This window comes from Cavia porcellus, unplaced genomic scaffold (genome assembly GCF_034190915.1).
Source record: "Cavia porcellus strain 051 isolate PalLab524CR breed Dunkin Hartley unplaced genomic scaffold, mCavPor4.1 scaffold_32, whole genome shotgun sequence".
Classification (NCBI taxonomy): domain Eukaryota; kingdom Metazoa; phylum Chordata; class Mammalia; order Rodentia; family Caviidae; genus Cavia; species Cavia porcellus.
The window spans coordinates 27,320,590-27,345,984 of record NW_026947515.1 but is presented as its reverse complement, the minus strand read 5'-3'; the positions used below and the strand labels follow the sequence as shown (position 1 = coordinate 27,345,984).

The window sequence follows — 25,395 nt, the reverse complement described above, 5'->3', positions numbered from 1 at the left end:
CACGGCAGGGGCAGGGTGAAGGGCAGACTTTGACCTTCCGGCGGGAGGTGTCAGCTGGCTGTGAGCTCATGCTCTATTCCTTCACCTCATCCCTGTTTACTGAGCACTGTGTCCAGGAGCCAGATGCTGTGCATACCCTGGGGACCTGGGGTCTGGTAGGGGACGCTGGCACTGAAATGTGGACTGTAACCACACAGTGAAAGAGAGCGGTCAGGGCTGTTCTGGGCACAGTGCCAGGTGGGTGGCACCCAGCTGTGTCCATCTGGGCGGCTAAGAAAGACCTCTCTGAGCTGTGACCTGAGCTGGCATTCATGGACCAGTTTGAGCTTGGAGGTGGCAGGGGGAGCACGGCTAGGTGAGCTGGATGGGGCAGCAGGCAGACGGTGGCTGACCCTCCCGGGGCGGAGCCTGGAGTGCGAGTTGGTGGTGCCCCCAACTGTCCACCTTCTCTGGGTGACCCCACCCTGGCTCTGTGGAGGTGTGGCCAGAGGACAGGGCCTATCACAGAGGCCCCTTTGTCCCTCAGCCTCACCGACCTGGAAGCCTTCATGAAAGTGACCAGGATGGGCCTGACCAAGCCACTCAAAGAGGGGGACTACGATGGCCTGGTGGCGGTGATGGGACACCTGATGAAGGTCAAGGAGAGGCAGGTGGCTACAGACAGCATGTTCGAGCCCCTGAAGCAGACCATCGAGCTGCTCAAGTCCTATGGGGAAGATCTGCCGGAGGAGACCTTCCTGAAACTGCAGGTAGGGCCACCTGCAGGCTGCAGGCACAGGCTGTGAGGAGGGGTGCAGAGTCCATGTGGTCAGCAGAGCAGACCGTCACAGCATGAGGTGGAGATGCTGCAGGCATGACTCCTGCTGGATGCCGGGTCCCTGTGGGCAGCAAGGCAGGGAAAGGAGGCTTTGGGAAGGACCAGGCCCCGAAGGCCCACATCTGGAAAAGTCCCATCGGATTGTTTGGTTGTTGGGTTATAAATTTCTTTATGTGCACAAAAGCCTCCGGGACTCAGGGAGGGAGCAGAGGTCAGAGCAGAGCCTGGAGGTGGGGCTTGGGGAATGAGGGGTGAGAGGCCACCTGTGCTGGGCACTTTGCTGCTGAGACTCTGTCTGCTTTGGTACCAGAGGTGATAGATAGGTATGCTTGGCCGGGCTGGAGCTGGCAGAACATAGAACAGGTCTCCTACAGCCAGTGCCCAGCCACCTTCAGGGGTCACCGCTGCCTGTATCTATCTGGTCCTGGAGTTTCTATCGAGAAACCTGAAACCATCTGCTCACCTCCCTCCTCCCCTGGGCCCCTTCATACCAGGCCACTCCACCACCCACAGGCACCAGCTCCAACCAGTGTTAGGCTTCCAGCCCGGGTGCCAAGGGGGAACGAAGCCAGCAGGCTTGTGGGCTTGCAGGGCTGGTGGCCAGGGAAGCCCCACACTGTGCATGCTCACTGTGGAGCCTGCTGGGTGGGGACACTAAACAACAGGGCTTGCACCTACACCACAACCTCCCAAGGTCCAGCAGAGGCCGGAGGATCTGAAGGGTGTGGCCAGTCCCAAGGGGCTGCCTGGGCATGCAAAGGTTACGGGGGGGGGGGTTAAGAAGAGATACGAGGGCGGCTAGTGCAGATGGACTGTGAGGGCGGCCAACCTAGAAGAAATAGAAACAGCTCTGCCTGCAGGCAAAGAGCTCATGGCCCATGATTTGTTTGTCTGCTTGCTATTTTGTGACAGTAACTACAATATTTGCCCACTCTTAGAGAACTTGGAAAATAAAGAAATGCATCCAGTGGTTAGAAGGGACAAAATAATAGAAAAGAAAGACAGGATAATGGCTGCAGGGGACAGGAGGGATCATGGCGGGTGATGGCCAGGTCCTTGCCTTGATGGTGGTGGTTACACAGATCTCTACCTCGGATGGAATTGTGTAGGAATCTACACATCTACACACATGTGCACACATGGACACAGATGGGTGGATTCAGGTTTGAAAACATGTGAGGCAAGGAGTCCTACCACCCGCTTAGTAGAAGCTTATGTCCTCGCTTTCTGGCTGACCACTGCAGGCTGCTGGGCAGGGGCTCACAGGGTGCCTTGTGCTATTTTTGCAGTCTCCTCCGAGTCTGCGGTTATTTCACAGCAGAAAGTTTTTTTAAAAAGGAAAAGTTTTGCAAAGAGACCTCCCTGCCTCTGCCTTCCACAGGAGCTGCCTGAACAGTGGACAAACACCAAGAAACTGGCCATCCAGGTGAAGCAGAACGTGGCTCCTCTCCAGGCCAATGAGGTCAACATCCTGCGGCGGAAATGTCAGCAATTTGAGGTACCCAGCCTGGGCAGGGTGGTGGTGGGAAGCAGCTCGGGGGCTGCAGCACCCTTGGGTGCTGGGGCTCGGGAGGGCCTGTGCCGCTGCCTGGTGCAGCTGCAGCTCTGTCCTTGCTCTCTCGCAGCTCAAGCAGCACGAGTTCCGGGAGAACTTCCGGCGGGAGGCCCCGTTCTCCTTCAGCGACCCCAACCCCTACGAGTCCCTGAATAAGGTACTTCCAGGAGGCTGGGCTAGGGAGGGGCGGGCACCCGCTGCTTGAGGGTCTTTTCTCAAGCTATTATTCTGAGATGGGTCTGGTGCAAGGCCACACATGTGCACATGAGTAGACGTGAACATGCAGGTACAAGCCCCCCCCCTCTGTCACATGACCCATAGGGACACCCTGCCAGTCTCCGGCACCTGTGTCCTTCAGCCCAGCTCCTCCTCACTTGTACCCAGCTCTGCTCCTAGTGGCTGACTCCTAGTGATGGGATTTAGGGTGACCTTTTCCCCCTCTCTTCTTTGCCTGTCTAGATTCTCTTGTTTTCAGAGCAACCCAGCATGTTTATGCCATTTTTAATAAGATAAAAATATACTATGGAAGTGGGGGAAATGCTAGGAATTGGGAGATAAATCCCGGCAGGAAGTGAGGCGTCTGAGCTGGCCATTAGAGTCAGCTTCAGGCCAGAACCTACAGAGCCTACAGAGCCCCAGAGCTAGTGGACACCCAGGCAGAGGGGGCAAGAAGGGCTGTGTCGTGTAAGAAGGGCTAGATAAAAAAGGTTCACAGGGCCTGACAGAGGGGAGGGAGCAGAAGGGCGGGAGGAGCGTATGAGCCTGAAGGGGGCACCTGCTGACAGCCCTCTGACTCCTCTGACCCCAGCAACAGCAGAGCATCCACGCCATGGAGAAGGTCATGGAGGCGCTGTGCAAGTCCGGCAGCCTGTTTGAGGTCACGGTGCCCGACTATAGGCAGCTCAAAGCATGCCGCAGGGAGGTGGGCCTGCTCAAGGAGCTCTGGGACATGATCGTCATGGTGAGTTGGGGCTCGCTGGGGCCTGCGGGCACGGGGTGCGGGGGCTGTGTCAGGACCTCCCGTGGGGCCGGGGGCCGGGGTCATCCTACAGGGTCTCCATGGCCCTCGCTCTCCGTGTGGGCTGTTGTCTCACCTCCCATCTGCAGCCTCTCCTGCTGCTCCATTCTCTCTCCCATCTCGTCCCCTTTGCAGGGCCACCTGTCCCATTCAGGGGCCCCACCCTCTGACCGGTCACCCTGCAAAGCCCCAGCCTCATGTCATTACCTTGGAGTGAGGACTCCAGTGCCATTCGGGAGGGACATCAGCACCAGACCACAGCACACACAGTTACCTAGGAGGGCGCTGGTGGCTCTGATCTGTGCTGCCCGCTCACGGCCCAGCCTGAGCGCTGTCCTGGGCTTCCGGGACAGCTCTGTACCCTCCCGGAGAAATGTCTGCTCGTGTCTTCTGCTGCCGTCCGATTGGACTTCTTTGTTCTTTACTGTTGAGATTTGAGAGTTCTTCATTCATCTAGAAACTTGTCTTTGGAGAGACATACCATTTGGGGATATTTCCCACAGTCTGCAGCTTGTCTTTGCATCATCTTGCCAAATTTTTTTTGCTGGGTGAAAGCTTTTAATTTTGGTGAAATCCATTTTATCAACTTTTCCTCTTAGAGACCATGCATTTGTCATTAAGTCCAAGAACTCTTTGTTAGATGCCAAAAATTTTCTGCTAGGTTTTATTCTGTTTATTTATTTATTTTTTTTTTTGGTACTGGGGATCGAACTCATGACCTTGTGCTTGCCAGGCAGGTGCTTATGCCGCTGAACTAAATCTCCAGTCCTATTTTTTATTTTTTGAGACAGTCTCACTGTGTAGTTTAGGCTGGCTTTGAACTTACTATGTATGTAACCCAGCTGGCCTCAGACTCACAGTGATCCTCCTGCCTCAGCCTCCTGAGTGCTGGGATTACAGGTGTGTGCCACCCCACTTTATTCCAAAAGTTTCATAGCTGGGGATGTAACTGGGTGGCACAGCACCTGCCTGGCAAGCACTGGGCCATGAGTTTGATTCCCAGTACCAAATAAATAAATAAGTTTCATGGTGTTCTGTGTTACATTTCTAGCTAATTTTATGTGAGGAGTGAAGTTTGAGTCGGGATTCACTTTCTCACTTACAGATGTCGGATTTTCTCAAGTGTTGTTTGTCTAAAAAGCCATTCTTCCTCCTCTGAATTGCATTTGGGCCTTTGTCCAGCAGCGGTCAGGCACATCTGTGTGTGTGGGGGTGTCCGTACCCTGCCTCTGGGATTTTTGCATCCCTTCCTGCACAACACCACTCTGGCTTGATTACTGTGGCTCCCCTGGGGTCTAGTACCCCATAGAGTGATTCCTCCCACTTTTCTTTGTTAAGATTCTTTAATATGCGCTTCCACTGTTTTAAATTCACAGTGGTTTGTTTTACCACCAGGGTGAGTGTGTCCTGTCTTGGGGAAGTGCTTGTCCAGCTCTTCCGTGTCCTAAGTTTAATTAGTAATTTAATTTTAACTTCTAGTCTTGCAATTCCATGAACCACTGAGCGCATCTGTGGGTGTGGACGCCTCCACCTGGGATGTTTCTTCCTCCTCTCAGTTCCCTCACCTTTTGCCCCTGGTGCTTTGAAGCCCTGGTGCATGTACGTTTGGTTTTGCTATGCTTTTCCATGAACTGATGCTTGTTTCTGTTGTAGGATGCTCTTGTCCCTGATGATTTTCTTTTCCCTGAAGTTATCAGAAATTAATGAATTAACTTCTACGTTTTTATTGTTTTTAATGAGTACCTGCCACAGTATATCTTCTTTCATTCTTTGATTTTTATAAATTTGTATATGAAGTGTCTTGAAGAGAGAATGGATCATGTTTTTCAACCACTTTTCAATCTCTGTCATTTAACTGGTGTATTTAGGCTGTTTACATCTTTTATTGACACGTTCGGGTATGAGTCTGGCTTCTTGTTGTTTTCAGTTTATTTTCTCTGCCTCTCTTTTTATTTTTAAGATTAATTTGGGTTTATTTAGAGTGATTTCTTTCTTTCTTTCTTTCTTTCTTTTTTTTGTCTTTTTTGAGACAGGGTCTCGCTGTGCAGTTCAGGCTGGCCTTGAGCTCACTTTGTAGCCCAGACTGGTCTCGAACTCGCAACGATCCTCCTGCCTCAAGAGAATCTGCTGGCTTCTTACGCTGCAGCTTTCAGGCGCGACTGTTGATTTGGTTGTTCTCATCTTGAACTTTACTGAACTTTGGTTTTAATTCTGAATATTCCTCCCTGGAATTTGCTCCCTAAGGGCCAGTGCAGTAAGGTGACAGGTGTCCTCCTGTGCGCTCCCTCCAGCAAGAGTGGGAGGTGACAGGAACATTCCCCCCACAGGTGAACACCAGCATCGATGACTGGAAGACCACCAAGTGGAAGGACATCAATGTGGAGCAGATGGACATAGACTGTAAGAAGTTTGCCAAGGACGTGCGGTCCCTGGACAAGGAGATGAAGGCCTGGGACGCCTTCGTGGGCCTCGACAACACCGTGAAGAACATGATCACCTCTCTGCGCGCCGTGAGCGAGCTGCAGAACCCTGCCATCCGGGACCGCCACTGGCAGCAGCTCATGCAGGCCACCAAGGTACGGGACCAGCCCCACCCCAGGACAGCTGGGGCTGGGCCGCCTGGCCCTGGGCTTGGCACCTGGCACTGATGGAGGCAGACGGGACCCAGAGAGACAGTCCCCAGCCCCTGTTCCCCAGGCAGCAGAGACAGAGAGAACATGGTGTGTTGTTTTAGGGGAGGGAAAAATTATTTTCCCCTGTGCCCAGCTTAGGTTGTCTGTAAGTTAGACTCACGGGAAACAGGCTCACAGGGGAACCGCAGAGAGGGGTACACAGGGTGCGTCTCACACACAGGAAGGGGAGCACAAGGGCCGGCCAGGCCCTGCGCTCTGAGAGCTGCGTGTTTCAGAGAAGCGAGGAAGAGGCGGGAGCAGGGCTTGGAGCTCAGTGTGCTGTATTGTGGGGAGGTCGAGGTGCAGGCCCTGAAGGCAAGCGGGCCAAGCTGAGGCCGGTGTGCAGAGTAGATCCCCCAGGGGGCCCTAGCTGGGCTCATGGGGGTCTGGGGTGTCTCTGCTGATTCTCTGCTGTCTTCCCGTAAAGTAGCAAGCGGGGCCACCTTCACAGGCCAATGTGCTGCTTTAGGCAGACGGTGGAGGGCGCGGAGCTTGGCTCCCATCTGCCGCACCACCTGGCACCACCCCTGCCCAGTACCACCTGGCCTTGTGTCCCTGCGGCACATCCAGGGAGCTGTGTCTTGCTGACCGTCATCCTCAGCCCAGATGCCAAGTCCTGGGATCCTCAGGGAGGAGACGAACCCAGAGCAGGAAGGCACTTCCACGGGCAGGGAAGAGCAGAAAAGCTCAGGGTAGACGGGGGCCTGGCCTGGGCCTCGACAGAGAAAACCAGAGGCAAGAAGGTTCCCAGATTCAAGTGTACCCCAGGCACCCTGGAAAAGACCCCCAAGGTCACCCACGAGCAACTGAAGCCTCCACTGATGGGGCTGGGATCACAGGGGACTGGGTGAGACCTGGCAGGTGTTTCCCAGCTTGGCCCCGGAATCCATCAGTGGTGAGGCCGGTGGCCGGGCCAGGCTCAGAGCCACACACATCCATGTGTCACTGAGAACATGAGCTGAGGGACAGGGCTGGGCCCTGGGACCCAGGTGGCCGCTGGCTACTGGCCACTGTGACAGACACCTGTGATCATCAGCTCTGCAGGAAGACAGTTGTTTTATCTCCCGGCTTCAAGGGTCTCAGTCAGTGCTGAGCCCCTGGCTGCCCCCCTGCATCCCAGGGGTGCGTGGAGCAGGGCTGCTCACTGCATGGCAGAGAGGAACAGGGAGGGGCAGGTCCTGGTGTCCCCTTTGAGGCCACCTCCCAGGGACCTCACTTCTCTCCATCCGGGGCACAGCCTACAGGTTCCTCTCTCTCCCAGGCACATCATGGACTGGTGCCCACACCTGTGCCACACAGGCCTTCGGGGCCCCTCCAGGTGGAAACCATGGCAGCAGCCCTGGCACACTGGTGTGCTTCTGTGATCTTTTCGAGCCCATTAGTAACATGGGAGCTCCCTGGGCAGGGGCGTTTGTTTCTGGGGTGCTGCTTACAACAGAACTGCATTCTCCTGGAGTCCAGGAGGCTGAGTCTGAAGCTTGCTGTGAGCAGGCTGTGCTCCCACTGGGGGTTCCAGGGGAGGCTGCTGCCTCCTGCCTCCTCCAGCGTCAGCTTGTGGCTGCATCAGGACCCTCTGTGTCCCTCACCCTTGTGTTCCTCTTGTGTTGGGATCCTTCTCCTCTCACCTCTAAGAATACCTGTCACTGGGTCTGGGAAAAATCTGGACGATCTCAGTTCAAGATCAAAGACTCCGTTTCCCAACAAGATCACACTCTGAGGTCCTGGGAAGATGTGAATTCCGGGGACTCTGTCCACCCCACTCCCACAGGGTTCTGCTGTTGTATGTTTCACAGGGAAGGGGAGTAAGGTCTGGGGAAGCCCCTGCTAAGGGTGGAACTTGCCCCCCACCCTGCCTCTCGGTGATGGTGACCATGGCCAGCACCCCTGAGGGAGGACGGGTCACCTCACACGGGGCGGCCCGCTCTTCCCTAGGTGAAGTTCAGGATGTCGGAAGACACCACCCTGGCGGACCTGCTGCAGCTGAACCTCCACAAGTACGAGGACGAGGTCCGAAACATCGTGGACAAGGCGGTGAAGGAGTCAGGGATGGAGAAGGTGGGCCATGCTCCCGCAGCTGTCCCCCCTGGTGGCCCTGACACTGATTCTCTGTCTCAGAGTGCCCCGCAGGTTGTTACCACATGTGAGGCTCTGCAGGCTTCAACCCTGGAGGAAAGTCTAGTGCCTTCTTTTACCCAGCCAGGGACAGAAATCATGTAAAACACTTCTAGAATCTATTAGGTGAAAAGCCCAACTAGCCAGTCATGATGGTGCACACCTGTAATCCCATCACTCTTGAAGGCTGAGGCAGAAGGATCCCAAGTTCAAGCCCAGCCTGAGCGACTTAGTGACTTAGTAAGTAAGACCTTGTCTCAAAATCAAAAATTTTAACAAGGGCTAGGAATGTAGCTCACTACGCAGACCCCAGGTCTGACCCCCAGCACCCCACTCCTGCCTGCACATGCATGATGAGTTTTCTACCTGGCGCGGGAGGGCACTGTCCTCTGGGACTTCATCTACGACTTTAAGAAACACAGTGAAGGTCAGTATGACCTTACCCCTCTCATTGTTCAGTTGTTTTTAACTCAAAATAGTCAGTGTGCCAGAAAGGCATACTGTGCTGTGGCCCCTTCTCTCTCCTTCACGCACAGACGTGTGGCCTTTTGTGTCTGGTTTCTGTCACTCAGCCTTGTATCCACACAGCCACCTGCAGTATGGCACGTGTCAGCAGCCTCTTGCTCTCTTTCTTTTTATTAAAGTAATTGATTAATTAATTAATCTTTTAGAGACAGGGTCTTCCTATGCAGTTCAGGCTGGCCTTGAAACTCACTTTGTAGCCCAAGCTGGCCACAAACCTGCAGCAATCCTCCTGCCTCAGCCTCCCAAGTGCTGGGGGTTATAAACATGCACCACTGTGTCTAGCCTTCCATCCTTTTCTTTTTTTTTTCTTGGTACCAGGAATCAAACTCACAACCTTGTGCTTACCAGGCAGGCACTTAGGCTGCTGAGCTAATCCCCTGGCCCCCTTCCCTCATTTTTAAAGGCAGTGGTTTCTACTGTGTGGATGGACCACATTGTGTCTGTCCGTCCGCCTGAGATGGCCACATGAGAGGCTTCCACCTCTTGGTTACCTGCGTGTCGACAGCACGGACACTCGGCTTATCCCTCGTAGCCTGCAAGGCCCCCTTGGCGTGCATGCCAGACGCCCACTGTCCCGTGTCTGCCCTCCCTTGAAAGGTGCTGAAAGCCCTGGACAGCACCTGGACCACCATGGAGTTCGAGCACGAGCCGCACCCGCGCACGGGCACCATGATGCTGAAGGCGGACGAGGTGCTGGTGGAGACGCTAGAGGACAACCAGGTGCAGCTGCAGAACCTGATGATGTCCAAGTACCTGTCCCACTTCCTGAAGGAGGTGACCAGCTGGCAGCAGAAGCTGTCCACAGCGGACTCGGTCATCTCCATCTGGCTCGAAGTCCAGAGAACCTGGAGCCACCTGGAGAGCATCTTCATCGGCTCCGAAGACATCCGAGCCCAGCTCCCAGAGGACTCGCTGCGCTTTGACACCATCGACCTGGAGTTCAAGGTGAGCGCCAGCCCTGCTCTTTCCAGCGCTGTCTTGGACAGAAAGTGGCTGCTGATCCCTCAGTGACCTCCTCCTTTTCCCAGGCCTTGATGGAAGACGCAGTGAAAACTCCCAACGTGGTGGAAGCCACCAACAAACCCGGTCTCTACAATAAACTTGAGGCGATGAAGAAAAAGTGGGTCCCCCACTAAGTCCAGAGGTGTTGAGGGTGGCAGGTGCCTGGAGAAGCGCCACCTGCTGGTCAGGACGTGCGAAAACCACAGTTCCCCGGTTAAGGTCCCTTTCCCTAGCAAGCCAGTCTTTCCTCCCGGTGCAGAGGTGAAATGACCCATTTAAGAATGCCCTCCTGGTCAGAACCAGCAGAGAAATTCGAGCCCCTGGTTGGAAGTTCTGAGTTCACTGGGTCTGTGGACAACAGAGCGGATGTCTCTGGGGCTTGATCCGGTCCACGTGACACTAAGAGGGCAGGCTGGCCGAGAGCCCCTGCAACGTCACCCTGACCACCTCTTTCTGCCCTTCCTCCCAGCTTGGCCATGTGTGAAAAGGCCTTGGCAGAATACTTAGAGACGAAAAGACTGGCTTTCCCGAGGTTCTATTTTGTGTCCTCAGCTGACCTGCTGGACATCCTGTCCAATGGAAATGACCCCATGGAGGTAGGCAGGGGCCCTGTCATTGCAAAGGTCCAGCTGTGCACCACAGTCCATCCGGCCTGGCACCCTGGTGGGGGTGGGGCATCCCTGGCGGGACTGGTTTCTGCCTCCTGTGCACCGGCGAGTTTCAGGCAAGTCCGCCTGCGCTGTGTGCCTTGTTTTCTTCATGTGGAGAGTGGGTCTGACACCAGGGTTCAGGGAGAGGCTGCTCCGTGCACCCATTCCTGCTGGCCTGTCCTTCATGCCATCCTCTTAAACACCAGAGCCGGGAAGGAGCTCCCCAGGTTCTTCTGAAAGAGAGCAAAGGAAACGAGGCGAAGGGGAGACAGCCGTGTTTTACTTCAAACGTAGATTTAAGGGACACACGAGATGCAGGGATGCACAGGTCCAGATTCAGGATCCGGTGCCTGCGTCCTGCCTGAGAGCAGCGCCCAGCGTCCTTCCAGGTGGCTCAGCCACATTTGAATAACGTTAACCGAAGATGGGGGGCACCTGCTCCCCAGGACAGAGACAGGCACGAAGGGGGGCGGGAGGAGCTCAAGGCACCGGAAGCTGCCCGGCTGTGGCGTGCCTTTCTCACCCCGCTGCCCGCTGCCCCCGTGCCCGCAGGTGAGCCGCCACCTGTCCAAGCTCTTCGACAGCCTGTGCAAGCTGAAGTTCCGGCTGGATGCCAACGAGAAGCCGCTCAAGTCGGGGCTGGGAATGTACAGCAAGGAGGACGAGTACGTGGAGTTCGACCACGAATGCGACCTCTCGGGACAGGTGCGAGTGTGCGTGTGTTCAGACTGAGCTGGGCGATGGTGTGGGCGTGGGCGCGGGCTGGGCAGTGTCCACAGGCCGCCCCCTCAAACCCCTCACTCTCCTCTGCTGCTTCAGGAAACCCCACGGGGCGTAACCCCAGTTCTGTCCTAAAGACACATCACTGTGGTGTGTAGAACCCATGTTTACTCTTTGGAATATTTCTGTTTTTGCATCGTTAATGTTAAGTGTTTGGGTTTTATTATATTAAACAAAGTACTTCATAGGGAAAAACATTTTTAAAGTATTGCACTTTTAATGTTTATTGAGTGTTTACTTAAAAAGCATCAAAATTTTCAACATGGATTGTTTTTTGGTGTACAAAGTCTAAAAAATAACAACAAAAATAAATCCCTATATGAACTACAATAAAAATACTAATGAACTCTGCAACAAACATAATCTTTCCTTCAGCTGTCGCCCTGCAGGGTGACATTTCCACACATGACGCAAGTCCCACACACGCATCACTTACACTGAAGACACCCATGTTTGGCTTTGCATAGGACATAGTTGATATCTTGCTGGTCTCGCTATTTTAACAGGAAGTTCTTATTTACTAAGAATATATGTTAACAGGAATCTAAAATATCAATAAAATAAACTGTTCAATTCTTAATATGTATTACACATTTAGAAGAAACATCAGCATTTTCTCATAAGCTGTGTACTTGCTTATAAAACCTAAAAATAACATTAGAACTAAATCCCCATATGAACTAGAGTGAAAACACCAATAGAACGCTACAATGAAAGTAATCTTTTCCTTAATGGTGACACCCAGGGCTATCTGCACGCGTGACAACTGCATTCCCCATGCACACAGTACGTTACCAGCACGTGTGCGTGGCTTCCCTTCCCTACGTGGCGGGCCATTCTTATCACCTCTCTTCCTGTTTTGTCAGGAGCTTGCTACTATATTATACAGTGTGCACTGAGCAGGTCAATAAGATACCAATCAAATACAATATCAGATGTGTAGTGAGTGCTTAGGACAGATGTCAGCATTTTCATACCAGCTGTTGACTTGCTTACAAAACCTGAAAGATAACATCAGAAATAAAAATCTTGTGAACTGTAATTTAAATATAAACAAAATACAAATAAGCTTTGCTTCAACTATCACACCCACGGCAGTGTTCACATGTGACAATTGCACATGCCGAGACAAGTCTCCCCTACACTGGTAGCACGCGTACTTTGTTTTCCTGTCACTTCCTGTGGGGTGCGACTGGCGTCTTCTTGGCTTTCCTGCTGTCACAGCAGGCTTTGTGATGCTGCGTCTGCCTTTCACCTGTCAGCTCTCCAGTGCGCCCCACAATTCTTTCCGTGGTTCCCTGGAGAGAAACATTTTGTTTCTGCTTGGCTGTAAATGATCTCTTAGGAGCTCCTGTCCCAAACTCCCAAGAACATTTCTGCATGTTTTGCATATTATGTTCTTTGGAAACTGTCAAACTATTTGTGTCATACATGTTTAGAACTGAGTAAAACAAAACCATTGAGCAATGCTTTGTGTTTCAAGTGACATCAGAGTTGCTGCGTAATTCACCAGCACTTGGAGCATCATTTGGTGCTCCACTTCAGTTTTGTGGTTGGAAGTTTCCATCCCAGGCTTCCGTTTTGTTGAGGTTTCCCCATCAGTATTTCCATCATGGTGCAAGGCTGACCTCAGCAGTATCAGTTTGCTTTTGTTTGTCAGTGTTACATCTTTCTGAAATCCAAAGATCGTGCTATACAGTTCTCTGTTTGGAAATTGCAATAGTTCATGTGGAATTTCTGCTTCGTTTCTGTGTACAGGTCCTACCCTGGTCAACGTGTGGTGTGTTAGCAAATGTAACATCCACTGAGAACTGGTAAAGCAGTCGTTGAATGTCACATTCTGATTAGCTTGGGAGATGGGAGAACAAGTCTGTTCACAACATCATTTGGTTTCTTACTCTATGAGTAAGGACCTGGTGGCTGAGGTCTAGGATACATTTCTGGTTGTTTTGTACTGGGAATCAAACTCACAACCTCACACTTGCCTGGCAGGTGCCCTGCCACTGAGCTATATCCCCTGCCCCAGGACAAATTTCTAAATTGAAAGCATAAATCTTTGCATCTACAAGAGCAATATGTGCCATATTTTAAAGATTTTTTGTGGAATATACTGCCTGAAGCTACAGTGACCATGAAATGCTACAAGATCTTCATCAACAGTCATGTATTCAGATGCTGTGTAAATTGCTTGGCAGTTACTCACAAATCTCTCAAGCCATGAATGGAGAGCAGACAGATTATCACTTCTTTTTCTTTCTTGTGGGTGGTTTTGTGATCAAACCTCAGGCAATTTTGAAGGGAACTCAATCTCCATCGGTATTCTACAAATCTCAAGCCCACACTCATTGATAGTCTTTTACATTCTGTTGATTACCAGTGGAAAGCCCTGCTACATACATAAGACCTATGAATGCTTTCAGTCCAGCTAATGAGGTGTCATAATAAATACATTTTTAATATGGCTACTGGGGCATAAGGAACATTTTACTTGCATTTCAGCAATTATGTATTTCACATCTTGAGTTACAGTTTTCAACACTGAATGGTGGTGCTAGCATTCTGTCCAGTAGGTTTCAAGCCTGCCAAAATCCTCACTATATTTTCACACGTAGTTCTAACATTGTATTGTTCCAAGATGGTGTGACCATTTTGTACCATTTCTACTAGTACTCACATTGCTATTTTCTTTGTCATCTAAATCAAGGAGGTCTGCATTCCCTGGGTCTGAATCAGTCAGTTCTCGCTCTATTTCACTGTCACAGGAACTGTGGATATCATAGTCAGTGACTATGAAGATTGCTTCCTGTGTCCCCCAGGCACAGCTACTGAGATGCACAGGTGGCCATCATTATGCCAAAGTACAAACTTACAATAGAAAAGTATGGGGTAGCTTGTTGTAACCCAGTATTATGTCCTTGGGGAACACAGCACCTGCGACTCCGCCTTTCCCAGGCTCTGCGAAATGAATATGTGGGTATAACCAGGGGAGGAGAAAAGAGAGAGACATGTTAATATCATTGAATTTGGGAGGGTGGCTTCCTGAGGGACCCTGTAGGAACCACCAGTCTCTGACCTCTGCCCACAGTCATTGGCTGCATTGCTGTGATGGGTCCTTAGTGAGCTCAGGAATCCTGGCCCCTCTTCTGACACACAGCTCTCCCATGCTCAGGCTGGCTGTTCCTCCTGCTGCACACTCCTTGATGGCCCCGACCCCACCCCCAACTGCTCTAGCAACCGAAATGATTCTGACATCAGCCTAAGGAAAAAATAACACAGAAGAAAATCAGACTATCGGGGAGAATATCTCACACATAGTTGAATTCGGCCTATGGTAGCACACACCTGTGATTTCAGGCTAGGATTATACTCTGGGAGGCTGAGGCAGGAAGATAGCAAGTTCAAGCCCAGCCTGAGCAATTTAGCAAGTTAGTAAGACACTGTCTCAAAGGGAAAGAGAAAAGCTGAGTGCCCAGCAGTTGGTCCAGCAGCACGTGACCAGTGGGCTCTCTGGCCTGGCCAAGCAGACACTCCTATGACCTGCTGATGGGAGTTCCCTGCCCTCCATCCTCACAGACAAGATGAGGATGAAAACTACCCCGGGGATCCCTGGGAGCTTTCTCCACCCAGATGCAGTTAATGGAAGGGTTTTCTTGGTCTTGGTTTGTTTGAGGCCCTGGGGATTGAATCCAGGGCCTCAGGCATACAAGGCACAGACCCTAGCACTGAGCCACCACCTCTGCCCAGAGGTTTCTATTTCAAACAGAAGAGGTGCTGGCAGGATCTGCCTCACTGTTCCGCTGCATCCTGACCAGCAGGGGGAGCCACCCAGTCAGCCCAGCCTTGTTCAGAGCTCTCTTTGAAGCCTTCTGCCCCTGATTTAGAGACCCACTACCTGGATGCCAGATGCACCAGGCTTTGTCAGGGACCGTCCGCCCTTCCTAGTGGCATTTTGTAGATGACTTATGTTTACTGCTATGCAAAAACGATATTTCTTCCCCCGGGTTGATGATGGACAGATGGGACTTTTCTTTTTTATGACAAAGCATATGTAGGAATTAGAGGTGCTCATGGCCCTGTGTAACCGCTGTGGTCTTGTCTCCAGGTGGAGGTTTGGCTGAACCGAGTGCTGGACCGAATGTGTGCCACGTTGCGTCACGAAATCCCAGAGGCGGTGGTGACCTATGAGGAGAAGCCTCGGGAGCAGTGGATCTTTGATTACCCAGCCCAGGTCCGAGGCATGGGAGGGACTGCAGGGAGCTCGGGCTGGGTGCCCTCCGGGCAGGGCACCCTGGCTTCCCTGCACAAAGCCTGCTACATGAACAGGGCTGAGCAGGACTCACCACCCTGGCCCCGGCTCTGTCTGTTTTCAGATCGCACTGACCTGCACCCAGATCTGGTGGACCACTGAGGTGGGCCTGGCCTTCGCCAGGCTGGAGGAAGGATATGAGAACGCCATCAAAGACTACAACAAAAAGCAGGTAGGGCGCAGCCCTGGCTGAGTTTGCTGAGCCGCCGTTCTGTAGGTCAGAGCTGTCAGTCCCACCTGAAGGGCCCATCTTCGGCTCAGACAACCTCAGTTTCTCCTCTGGCAGTCAGCGAGGCTGTTATGCCCCCACCACCACCTTTATTATTTTTTAAAGATTCTTGGTTAGCTGTTTAGAAACTAAAGGGTTTTTTGTTTTGAGACAAGGTCTCACTATGTGGTCCAGGCTGGCCTTGAATTTGCAGAATTCCTCCTGCCTCAGCCTTCTGAGGGCTGGGATTACTGGTGTGCACCACTGAGCCCTGCACCAATGATGATTTAAAAAAAAGGAGGAGAAGCTGCCTGTAATTTCACGACTCAGATTTAATCACTATCAACAATGTTGATGATGTCTTCTCATTTTTGAATGCATATACTTGATTTCTGTGGAAACATGCACTATCTAGCTTTAGGATCAGGCCTTTTAATATCGCTCTCTTTCTCCAATTTTTCATTGTCTTTTTTAATGGCTAGGTAGTATTCCAACCCCCAGTGGGGGTAGTGGGGAGAATTTTTCCCTCTTCTTCGTCATGGGGAGCAAGCACACCGTGGTCTTCCCTACACGACCATGATCTCCCCGAGGAGCCGGTGGGGCGGGCACCCGGGCCAGTGATGCCAGGATCTCAGCGAAGGTCCTCCATCCCTTCCCCCAGATCAGTCAGCTCAATGCGCTCATCACCCTGCTCATCGGGAACCTCAGCGCGGGCGACAGGATGAAGATCATGACCATCTGCACCATCGACGTGCACGCGCGGGACGTGGTGGCCAAGATGATCACCGCCAAGGCAGGGGCAGGGGCACGGCCCACGGGCGGGCGGGGTGCTGGAGGCCCTCCCTGCAGGCAGTTGCTGTCCTCCCCGCTGGCTTGGTCGGCTCAGGGTGCGGCCGGGAGTGTCAGTGTCGGGGCTTCAGCGAGACCCAGCTGAGGGTGCTGGGGGAGGAAACGCCCCAGGTGGGGCCCCAACGGCTGGGCAACTCCAGCGCTTGCACCCGCACCGAGCCCCACTGATGCCCGCGGGCTCCGCTGCAGGTGGAGAGCGCGCAGGCCTTCACCTGGCAGTCACAGCTGCGGCACCGCTGGGACGAGGAGAAGAAGCACTGCTTCGCCAACATCTGCGACGCCCAGATCCAGTACTCCTACGAGTACCTGGGCAACACGCCGCGGCTGGTCATCACGCCCCTCACAGACAGGTGGGGACACGCCGTGGCCGTGCTGCCCGCCACTCCGTCCCTCCACGGTGCCCGCCTCCCGCAGCCCCTTTCCTGTCTCCTCCGGCGGCCAGACCTGGGAAGCCTGGGCTCTTGGACTGGGCAGAGCTGTCCTCAGAGGCCAGCGGGCCACCAGCAGGGAGCCCAAGACTGGGCTCTGTGTCCTGGGTCACACAGCCACTGTGTGGCCCCGGGGCAGTTGCTTACCCGCTCTGAGGAACTGCAAAGTGGGGACATTGTTTCCTGAATCCTCTTGAGCTGGCTGAGGGTGGAGCGCACACCCACGCACTCTGGAGGCTGAGGCAGGAGGATCTCTGTTTCAGGCCAGCCTGAGCAATTTACTGGCACTCTGTATCAGAATAAAATAAAACAGGCCAAGGCTGAATCTCAGTGGTAGGGCACTTGCCTAGCACCTCTCACACACAAGAAGGCTCAGACCAGAAGCTGGTCAGGTAACTCTGGTGCATGTGGGTTATCGTTAAGAAAGTTTTGTTTTGTTTTGTTTTTTCTTGGTATATTTTTTTCTGAGATGTAGGGTCTTGTTATGTAGATCAGGCTTGCCTTGAACTCAATGTGTAGCCCAGGCTGGCCCCAAACTCGAAGACATCCTCCTGCCTCGGTCTTCCAAGTACCTGGGATTATATGTATGCACCACCTCAGCCAGCCAAGTATAAATGTTTTGCCAATAGTGCCCCCTTCCAGTAGCTACAGGCTCTCCCCAAGGTGGTGTTTGTCCCCAGATCACGGCCAGGGCCTTCTCCCTTCCCCGCCAAGGCTGAGCAGGCACTGTACTCCCACAATTAAGGGAAATGGAGGTAGTGGGCATGTGTCATGGGACCCACGGTGACCAGGGGTCCCTGGCAGGTGCTACATCACGCTGACCCAGTCCCTCCACCTGATCATGGGCGGAGCTCCTGCAGGCCCCGCTGGCACCGGCAAGACAGAGACAACCAAGGACCTGGGCCGCGCACTGGGCACCATGGTGTACGTCTTCAACTGCTCCGAGCAAATGGATTACAAGGTACGCGGCGTGGCCTCAGGACCAGAGAGCCCAGTCCCAGTCTGTGTGCACAGGAAAGGCGAGAGGGTGGCCCTGGCCTGGGTGCGCCTGTCTGAGCCCCTGGTCAGGTGACACACTGGAGACCCCTCCGAGATCCAGGACAGTGGGGTCCCGGGGAAGGGGCACCCTCCCTGGCGTTCCGCCCTGCTGGGAGCCCTATGTCCTGCCTGCCAGTTCTCCGAGGCCTCTTGGTCCCCAAGCCTGACCTTTGTCCCACCTGGGAGCCATGGAGGGCGGGCAAGGACATTCAGGCTGCCCCTTCCTGGCCACTGCCCACCATCCCGCCCTTCCCAGTCCTGCGGAAACATCTACAAGGGCCTGGCGCAGACGGGGGCCTGGGGCTGCTTCGACGAATTCAACCGGATCTCCGTGGAGGTGCTGTCTGTGATCGCCGTGCAGGTAGCGCCCGCCGGGGTCTCTGCTCGGGTCAGTGACTAGCTGCCCTTCATGGGCAGCTCTGGACATGAGGGGGAGGTGTCACAAGGACAGTGACCTGCCCTCCAAACCTCCACCCACCCCTGGGGTGGGAAGGGAGCCCTGTGGGTCAGATTGGACAGCAGCCACGTACACACAGATGAGAGGATATCAGTTTCCATTGAGGTCTGGAAAGACAGAATTGTAACAGGTTAAATGGCTTTATCTATGATTCTAAAGTCAAGCGGGAGCCTAGACCAAACTGGTACAGAATGCTCCAGCCCACCTCAAGGGTGGGCTGCATTCATCTCCGGAGAAGAGGAAGTGTCACACAGCACGAGGCAGGACAGCAGATTGGCTACAGCTGGCCTCTGCCTTATTTGAACATTGGCTGCTTGTGATTGGCTGGGAATGATGGTGCATGCCAGAAATCCCAGTACTTGGGAGGCTGAGGCAGGAGGAGTTTGAGTTTGCAGCCAGCCTCAACTACATAGCTAGTAAAACCCTATTTCAAAAAACCAAGGCCGGGCATGGTGGCTCATGCCTGTAATCCCAGCACTCAGGAGGCTGAGGCAGGAGGATCACTGCAAGTTCCAGATCAGCCTGGGCGACAAAATGAGTTAAAGACCAACTGAAATCACTCCTGTAATCCCAGTACTCAGGAGGCTGAGGCAGGAGAACTGTTTGCAAGTGTGAGACACCAGCCTGGGCTATAAAGTGAGTCCAAGGCCAGCCTGAACTGTATAGTGAGGTCCTGTCTCAAAAAGACAAAAAGAAAGATCAGCTGAACTGCATAATGAGACCCTGTCTCAAAAAAAAAAAAAAAAAAAGAGTAGCTTGCAGTGTGTTTGTATGTCAAGTTGGGGTACAGTTCATTATGCAGAGAAACTATTAAGCCAAACTTAAATAGATGTGTGGAGCCTGCTTTAGACCAAACAATTCAAGAAACGGGCATTGCTACAGGCATCTGTGAAGTTGGGTGCTGCAGGGTGCATAGAAGTTCCTCAGTCAGAGGAAGGTGCTGAAAGAAAGCTAGGAAGGAAGAAAAGGACAGAGGGAGGCAGGGAACGTAACCGTGTATTTTGGGGATAACCGGGCAGAACATGGAGGGCAGTGGGGAGTCTGCGGAAGGCAGAGCAGCCAGGGAGAGCCCTGGTCAGCTTCTCCAACTGCTATCACTGTGAGCGTTTCTGCGTCTTAAACAAGAGCCTGGGCCCGCAGGCCTGCCACCCTTGAGATCCGCTGGGCCCTCCGAGGTAGACTGAGGCCAGCTTCCGGCTCAGGGTCAACTCTGAGATTCTAAAAGGAGGAGGAGGTGAGGAGGTTGAGGGCCCCGAGATGGACTAGGCTGCTCTGGGCCCCGCTCTTGAAAACACAGATCTCTCTCTCTGTGAGTCACAACCTAAGTCCCCAGGTCCCCACGGTGGCTCTGACTGTGTCAGGACTGAGAGTGGCACCGTCTGCTCTTCCCCTCCATGTGGCTGGAGACCAGGACAGCAGAAACACGGGCAGCCAGCTTCTGGCCTCTGTGCAGGACTGACCGCTGCCTTGGGGCTCCCCCAGCTCCGCATCCCCCAGTTTCTAACCCACCGCAAAATCCCCGAGCAAACCCTAGAGCATCTGAGTGGAGCCTGCTGGAGGCACCGGATGTTTGTGGAATCATCAGGGATCGGAAGGATGGGGGCCTGGTGCAGGGAGGGGTGTCCCCACCCAGGCCTGCCCCACCCGCCTGGCGCCTGCCAAGGGAAGCCTGGCTGACCCAGGCCAGGAGCTGAGCGAGGTCTCTGGGCGCCCTCGAGTGGTGACTTGGAGATTGGTAGCCATCTGCAGATTTCTAACAGCCGAATGCCTGCAGAATCCCCAGTCCTAGAGGAAACCTCCAAGGTGGCCTAAGGAGTCTCTGATACGGAGATGGCTGCTGCCTGTCCTCCCTAGGGCCACTGCCAGGCAGGAAGGAGCTGGGCGGTATCACATTACTCACACAGGACAAAGGGCACCTCCAGAGTTCTGCTGAAACAAAAGCCCATCTCAGAAGATCATGTCCCCTGCGGCCACACGCAGACATCACCACAGATGACAAATTCCCATGAGTGGGGGACAGGCTGGGTGTTGGAAGGGGCCAAGGAGAGGATGGGCGGGACTGCAGTAACCTGTGGGGTCACCTAGACTCACGGCCCTCTCAGCTTGACCTGACATCAGGTGGGGCTGGGCTTTCCCATGCCTGCGTGTCTGTGCGCCCCGTGTAGGTGAAATGTGTCCAGGATGCGATCCGAGCCAAGAAGAAGCTATTTAACTTCCTGGGAGAGATGATCAGTCTCATCCCCACTGTGGGTATCTTCATCACCATGAACCCGGGCTATGCAGGACGCACAGAGCTGCCCGAGAACCTCAAGGCACTGTTCAGGTGTGCACCAAGGACTTGGGTGCCAGGGAGCATTCTGACCCTAGGATCACGCGGAGGAAGAGTGATCCAAGCAGGGGGAAACCACAGATGAAGTGGGGTAGCCAGGAGCCCAGGGCCCCGTCCACATGTAGGACAAGGCCTGCTCCCCCTCCAAGGACCCAAGGAGAGGAGAGTGCAGCGCTGAGCAGATGGCATAGAGGGACGGGTGCTCTCCGGGTGGAGAGAGACAGGTGGGGCAGGACAGGGAAAGCCCACAGCCAACCCCGGATCTCCCCAGGCCCTGCGCCATGGTGGTCCCTGACTTCGAGCTGATCTGCGAGATCATGTTGGTAGCCGAGGGCTTCCTGGAAGCCCGCCTGCTGGCCAGGAAGTTCATCACGCTGTACACCCTGTGCAAAGAGCTACTGTCCAAGCAGGTGCGGCTCGCTGGCCCCCAGAGCTCAGAGCTGGCCCCCAGAGCGGGAAGATGGGGGGTCCACATGTCTCAGGGCCGAAGGTACCCTGCAAGGGCATTCACATCCACCCACCCCCCACAGGATCATTACGACTGGGGCTTGCGGGCCATCAAGTCTGTGCTGGTGGTGGCCGGCTCCCTGAAGAGGGGGGACCCCACCAGGGCCGAAGACCAAGTCCTCATGAGGGCACTGAGGGATTTCAACATCCCCAAGATCGTGACCGACGACCTGCCCGTGTTCATGGGCCTAATCGGGGACCTGTTCCCAGCCCTGGACGTGCCTCGGAAGCGAGACATGAACTTTGAGAAGGTAGGCAGCTGCCGCTGGACCCTGTGCCAGTCCTGTGGTGCCTGGGGCCCCTCCTCCGCCCCCTCCCAGGGCCCTTTCCCACGGGTGCTGAATCACTGGCTGCCCAGCAACATCGGGGTTGGTGGTCAACCCTGCCAGCCCAAGAGGGCCGCACAGGCAGGTCCTGAGGGGCTGCCAGCTGCCTCTTGCCCCAGCCAGACACACAATCTCAGCACTGGCAGTCACTCAGGAACTGGAGAGGGGGCTCCCGTGTAGGCTCAAGCAGCACTGGTAGCAGAGCTCGCAATAGCAGGCAGGTCCTCACTGGAGGCTCCTTGTCCTGTGTCATCCCCCTCCCTGGGCAGGAAGCCCCCTCCCACCACAAAAGAGGGTCCTATCTCTGCGCCCCAACCTTGACCATGCTCCCAGATCATCAAGCAGAGCATCGTGGAGCTCAGGCTCCAGGCGGAGGACAGCTTTGTGCTGAAGGTCGTGCAGCTGGAGGAGCTGCTGCAGGTGCGGCACTCCGTGTTCGTCATCGGGAACGCGGGCAGCGGCAAGTCCCAGGTGCGTCCCTTCCTCACCTGCAAGCCCAGGTGCATCCCTTCTCACCAAGTCACTAAATTGTCCCCATCTCCCAGAGTGCTGGGATTGCAGGTGTGCACCAGTACACCCGGCATTGTCTCAGTGAGCTCGCACAGCTTGTAACACAAGCAAGAAACAAACCTGGGTGTCTCTCATCCCGGCATCTCCAGCGCAATCTGCGCTGCAGAGTGGACAGTCCACTTCGGATCTGCAGCCATCTTGGCCTCGGCCCGATCTGGGGGAAGCAGGGCCACCTGTACAGACCATGTGCACAATCCTGAGTGTGGGCCTAGTGCAGGCCGGGGATGGCCAGTCACATGAGTGGCCTCCGGCCTTGCCAGGTCCTCAAGTCCCTCAACAAGACCTACCAGAACATGAAGAGAAAGCCAGTGGCGGTGGACCTGGACCCCAAGGCTGTCACCTGTGATGAACTCTTCGGGATCATCAACCCAGCGACCAGGGAGTGGAAGGACGGTAATGAGCGGTGGTCGGGATTGGAGAGACCCCCGGCTGGTGCTGTGGAGAGGGCACTGACCTCGACTGAGGCTCTGCCTAGCTCCCCAGAGAGGGCCCTGGGCAGGTTTGGTCCAACACAGGACCACGAGTGTTGGGCCTAAAAATGGCACTGCCCAGAGGACTCCACCAGGTGGAGAAAGAGGGGAATAGATATGGGGAGGGGGGCACGACTGGAGAGCTGTGGGCCAATCGAGAGGAGAGATCAGGCACCCTGGGGCAGGGACCCTCTGAAAATCAGTCCCCCCTCCTCAGCCATCCCCAGAAGTGGCTAATCAGGTCTGTGCTTATGAACTCTGGGGAACCAAGGACAGGCTGGAGGCAGGGCTAGGGTGTGGCCCAGGTTGGGGACCTGCCCTACACCAAATGGGCCCTTTCTAGGCCACAGCCTGGCAGACTTTCCTGTGCCTGGTTTCTCCCCCATTGGAACCCAAGATCTGTGGGGGTGATGGGAGTGTTGATGGTTCTGGGCTTTGTACCCCAAGTTCCCCCTTACCTCTCCATGCCTGACCCAGGGAGAATGCTCAGCTGGCCTTGGAGTGGATCAATGAATGCAGGAATGAATGCATGCATGGGTGGGGTGTGGAGCATGAACAGGAGAGGGACGGTGAGAGGAGGATGGGGGGTCAGAGGAGGCAACGAAGAGCCGGGACATGGGGAACACCTAGAAGGTGGTCATCAAGCTGGAAGAAGGGAGGGAAATGAGCCTGTCACCTCCTGTCCGAGGGCCTCTGTTGGCCACCTATAAGAAAGCAAGCAAGGCCAGAGTTAGGTCCAGCTTGGGTCCCCATGCAAATCCTGGAGCGCCTGGTGTGCAGCTCAGCCCTTCTGACATGGCCACGTGGGGGCCGACCGGCTCCCTGCAGGCCTCTTCTCCACGATCATGCGGGACCTGGCCAACATCACTCACGATGGTCCCAAGTGGATCGTGCTGGATGGGGACATCGACCCCATGTGGATCGAGTCTCTCAACACTGTCATGGATGACAACAAGGTATGCAAACTGCTGGGCTCCACAGGAACCCCTAGAGCCACTGTCAAGGGGTGGCCTCTGGGGGCCAGGATCCTGGGGCCAGTGTGCAGCTCTATAGAGGGTGTCCCACAGGATGCAGCTGGGGGAGGACATAAGCAGCATGCAAGACCTGCCAGCGAAGGTAATCTGCTGGTGGAGCTTCGTGGTGCACAAGTCTAGACCTGCCCACGTGGTTCTGGCACTGGTCCAGGGGTGAGGGGCCCAGAGGCCAGGATGGCTGAGAGACACAAAGGGCTGGGCCAGGCCCCCCAGCAGCTTCTCCTGACTCTGGGACTCTGTTGGGATGATATTACCTCCTGCTGTCCCCCAGGTCCTCACCCTGGCCAGCAACGAACGCATCCCCTTAAATCGCACCATGAGGTTGGTGTTTGAGATCAGCCACCTGAGGACAGCCACCCCAGCCACCGTCTCCAGAGCTGGCATCCTTTACATCAACCCAGCAGATCTAGGCTGGAACCCGTGAGTAGGGCCGGGGCAATTCCATTCTCATGTGGCAGAGGAAGAGGAGGAGTGGCTGCATCCCAGTTTCATATGTATCCATCCATCCTCTCATCACCCACCTACCCTTCCATCCATCCATCCATCCATCCCACTTACTGACACACCCAACCATCCATCCAGTTTATCCACCATTTTCCCTTCACCCATCCATCCTCACATCATCCAGCCACCCCTCAATCCATCCATCATTCCACTTGCCCACCTGTGCTTTAGTCCGCCCATTCATCCTCCATTCATCCACTCATTCCACTTACTGGCCCACCCATCTACCCAGCCAACTTATCCATCCATCTATCTTCCCATCCATCTCACCATCCATTCTTCCATGGAACTATTCACTCCTCCACCCACCCATTCCACATACCCACCCACCCATCTACTCATCCATCCATTCATCTATCCACCCATTCACTCATCCATCCCCTCATCACCCCATCCACCCCTCCATCCATCTACCCATTCCACTTGGCCCATCAGTCCACCTATCCACCCACGCATACTCCCATCCATCTATCTACCCACTTAGCCATCCATGGTCCATGAGTAGACATTCAGTGGCCCATCTTGGGAGCCAGAGGCTCAGGAGATGTGTCATTGCTGGAGGTTCATCCATCCACCCATCTATTCATCTAATCAGGACTTTCTGCACATCTACTGTGTGTTAAACCCTGGGATACTCCATGCCAGGGAAGGAGGTGCTCCAGAAAAATGTGATGTGAGACATTTGTGTCTTGAAAAAACCGGGGCTGGGGATTTAGCTGAGCGGCATAAGCGCCTGCCTTGCAAGCAGGCATTCGTGAGTTCGATCCCTGGTACCGATAAAAAGACAAAAAAAAAAAAAAAAAAAAAAAAAAAAAAAAAAAAAACATAACTGGGGAGAATGAAGAATGCATGAGAGGTTCCCAGAAGGGCTGGTCCCAGAGGCAGAAGAAACACCAAATACCCAGGGAGGGAAATTTTCAGGGAAGAGGAGAAAACCTATCAGATTGCATTCAGTGACAAGGACAGGAGAGTTTTCCCTGGATTTGGCAGCCAGGCACAACTGGATAATCAGGAGAAAAGATTTGCAGGCTGTTAGGGGCAGAAGCCAGTGGTGACCGCTGAGGAAGACCTGGAGGAAGGTCCTGGAAGTGAGGCTCTCTGCAAATGAGTCCGGGGTCTGAGGGCTTCGGGCAAAGCTGGAGCAAGAGCTAGGGAGGTTTGCCTTGTCAAGGTGAGAACCATGCTGGGGCACAGGTCCAGAAAAAGCTCAGTCTGTGGCGGGGAAAGAAGTCAAGAGC

The 25,395-nt window shown here is 54.3% G+C and overlaps 1 protein-coding gene across 1 annotated transcript in view; it reads left to right on the top strand.

Annotated features, from left to right (window-relative positions):
* Nucleotides 1-25,395, top strand: part of Dnah17 (dynein axonemal heavy chain 17) — a 116,825-nt gene that overhangs the window by 34,594 nt on the left and 56,836 nt on the right. The window contains exons 22-44 of the mRNA XM_003464779.4: nucleotides 527-749; nucleotides 2,199-2,315; nucleotides 2,443-2,529; nucleotides 3,181-3,333; nucleotides 5,718-5,966; nucleotides 7,995-8,117; nucleotides 9,297-9,644; nucleotides 9,728-9,819; nucleotides 10,171-10,297; nucleotides 10,904-11,056; nucleotides 15,234-15,359; nucleotides 15,502-15,609; nucleotides 16,307-16,438; nucleotides 16,684-16,844; nucleotides 17,727-17,883; nucleotides 18,217-18,321; nucleotides 20,583-20,740; nucleotides 21,018-21,156; nucleotides 21,277-21,504; nucleotides 21,913-22,050; nucleotides 22,410-22,542; nucleotides 23,448-23,575; nucleotides 23,925-24,073. Coding sequence (XP_003464827.2) covers nucleotides 527-749; nucleotides 2,199-2,315; nucleotides 2,443-2,529; nucleotides 3,181-3,333; nucleotides 5,718-5,966; nucleotides 7,995-8,117; nucleotides 9,297-9,644; nucleotides 9,728-9,819; nucleotides 10,171-10,297; nucleotides 10,904-11,056; nucleotides 15,234-15,359; nucleotides 15,502-15,609; nucleotides 16,307-16,438; nucleotides 16,684-16,844; nucleotides 17,727-17,883; nucleotides 18,217-18,321; nucleotides 20,583-20,740; nucleotides 21,018-21,156; nucleotides 21,277-21,504; nucleotides 21,913-22,050; nucleotides 22,410-22,542; nucleotides 23,448-23,575; nucleotides 23,925-24,073 — 3,534 coding nt within the window. The remainder of the gene's footprint in view (nucleotides 1-526; nucleotides 750-2,198; nucleotides 2,316-2,442; nucleotides 2,530-3,180; nucleotides 3,334-5,717; nucleotides 5,967-7,994; nucleotides 8,118-9,296; nucleotides 9,645-9,727; nucleotides 9,820-10,170; nucleotides 10,298-10,903; nucleotides 11,057-15,233; nucleotides 15,360-15,501; nucleotides 15,610-16,306; nucleotides 16,439-16,683; nucleotides 16,845-17,726; nucleotides 17,884-18,216; nucleotides 18,322-20,582; nucleotides 20,741-21,017; nucleotides 21,157-21,276; nucleotides 21,505-21,912; nucleotides 22,051-22,409; nucleotides 22,543-23,447; nucleotides 23,576-23,924; nucleotides 24,074-25,395) is intronic.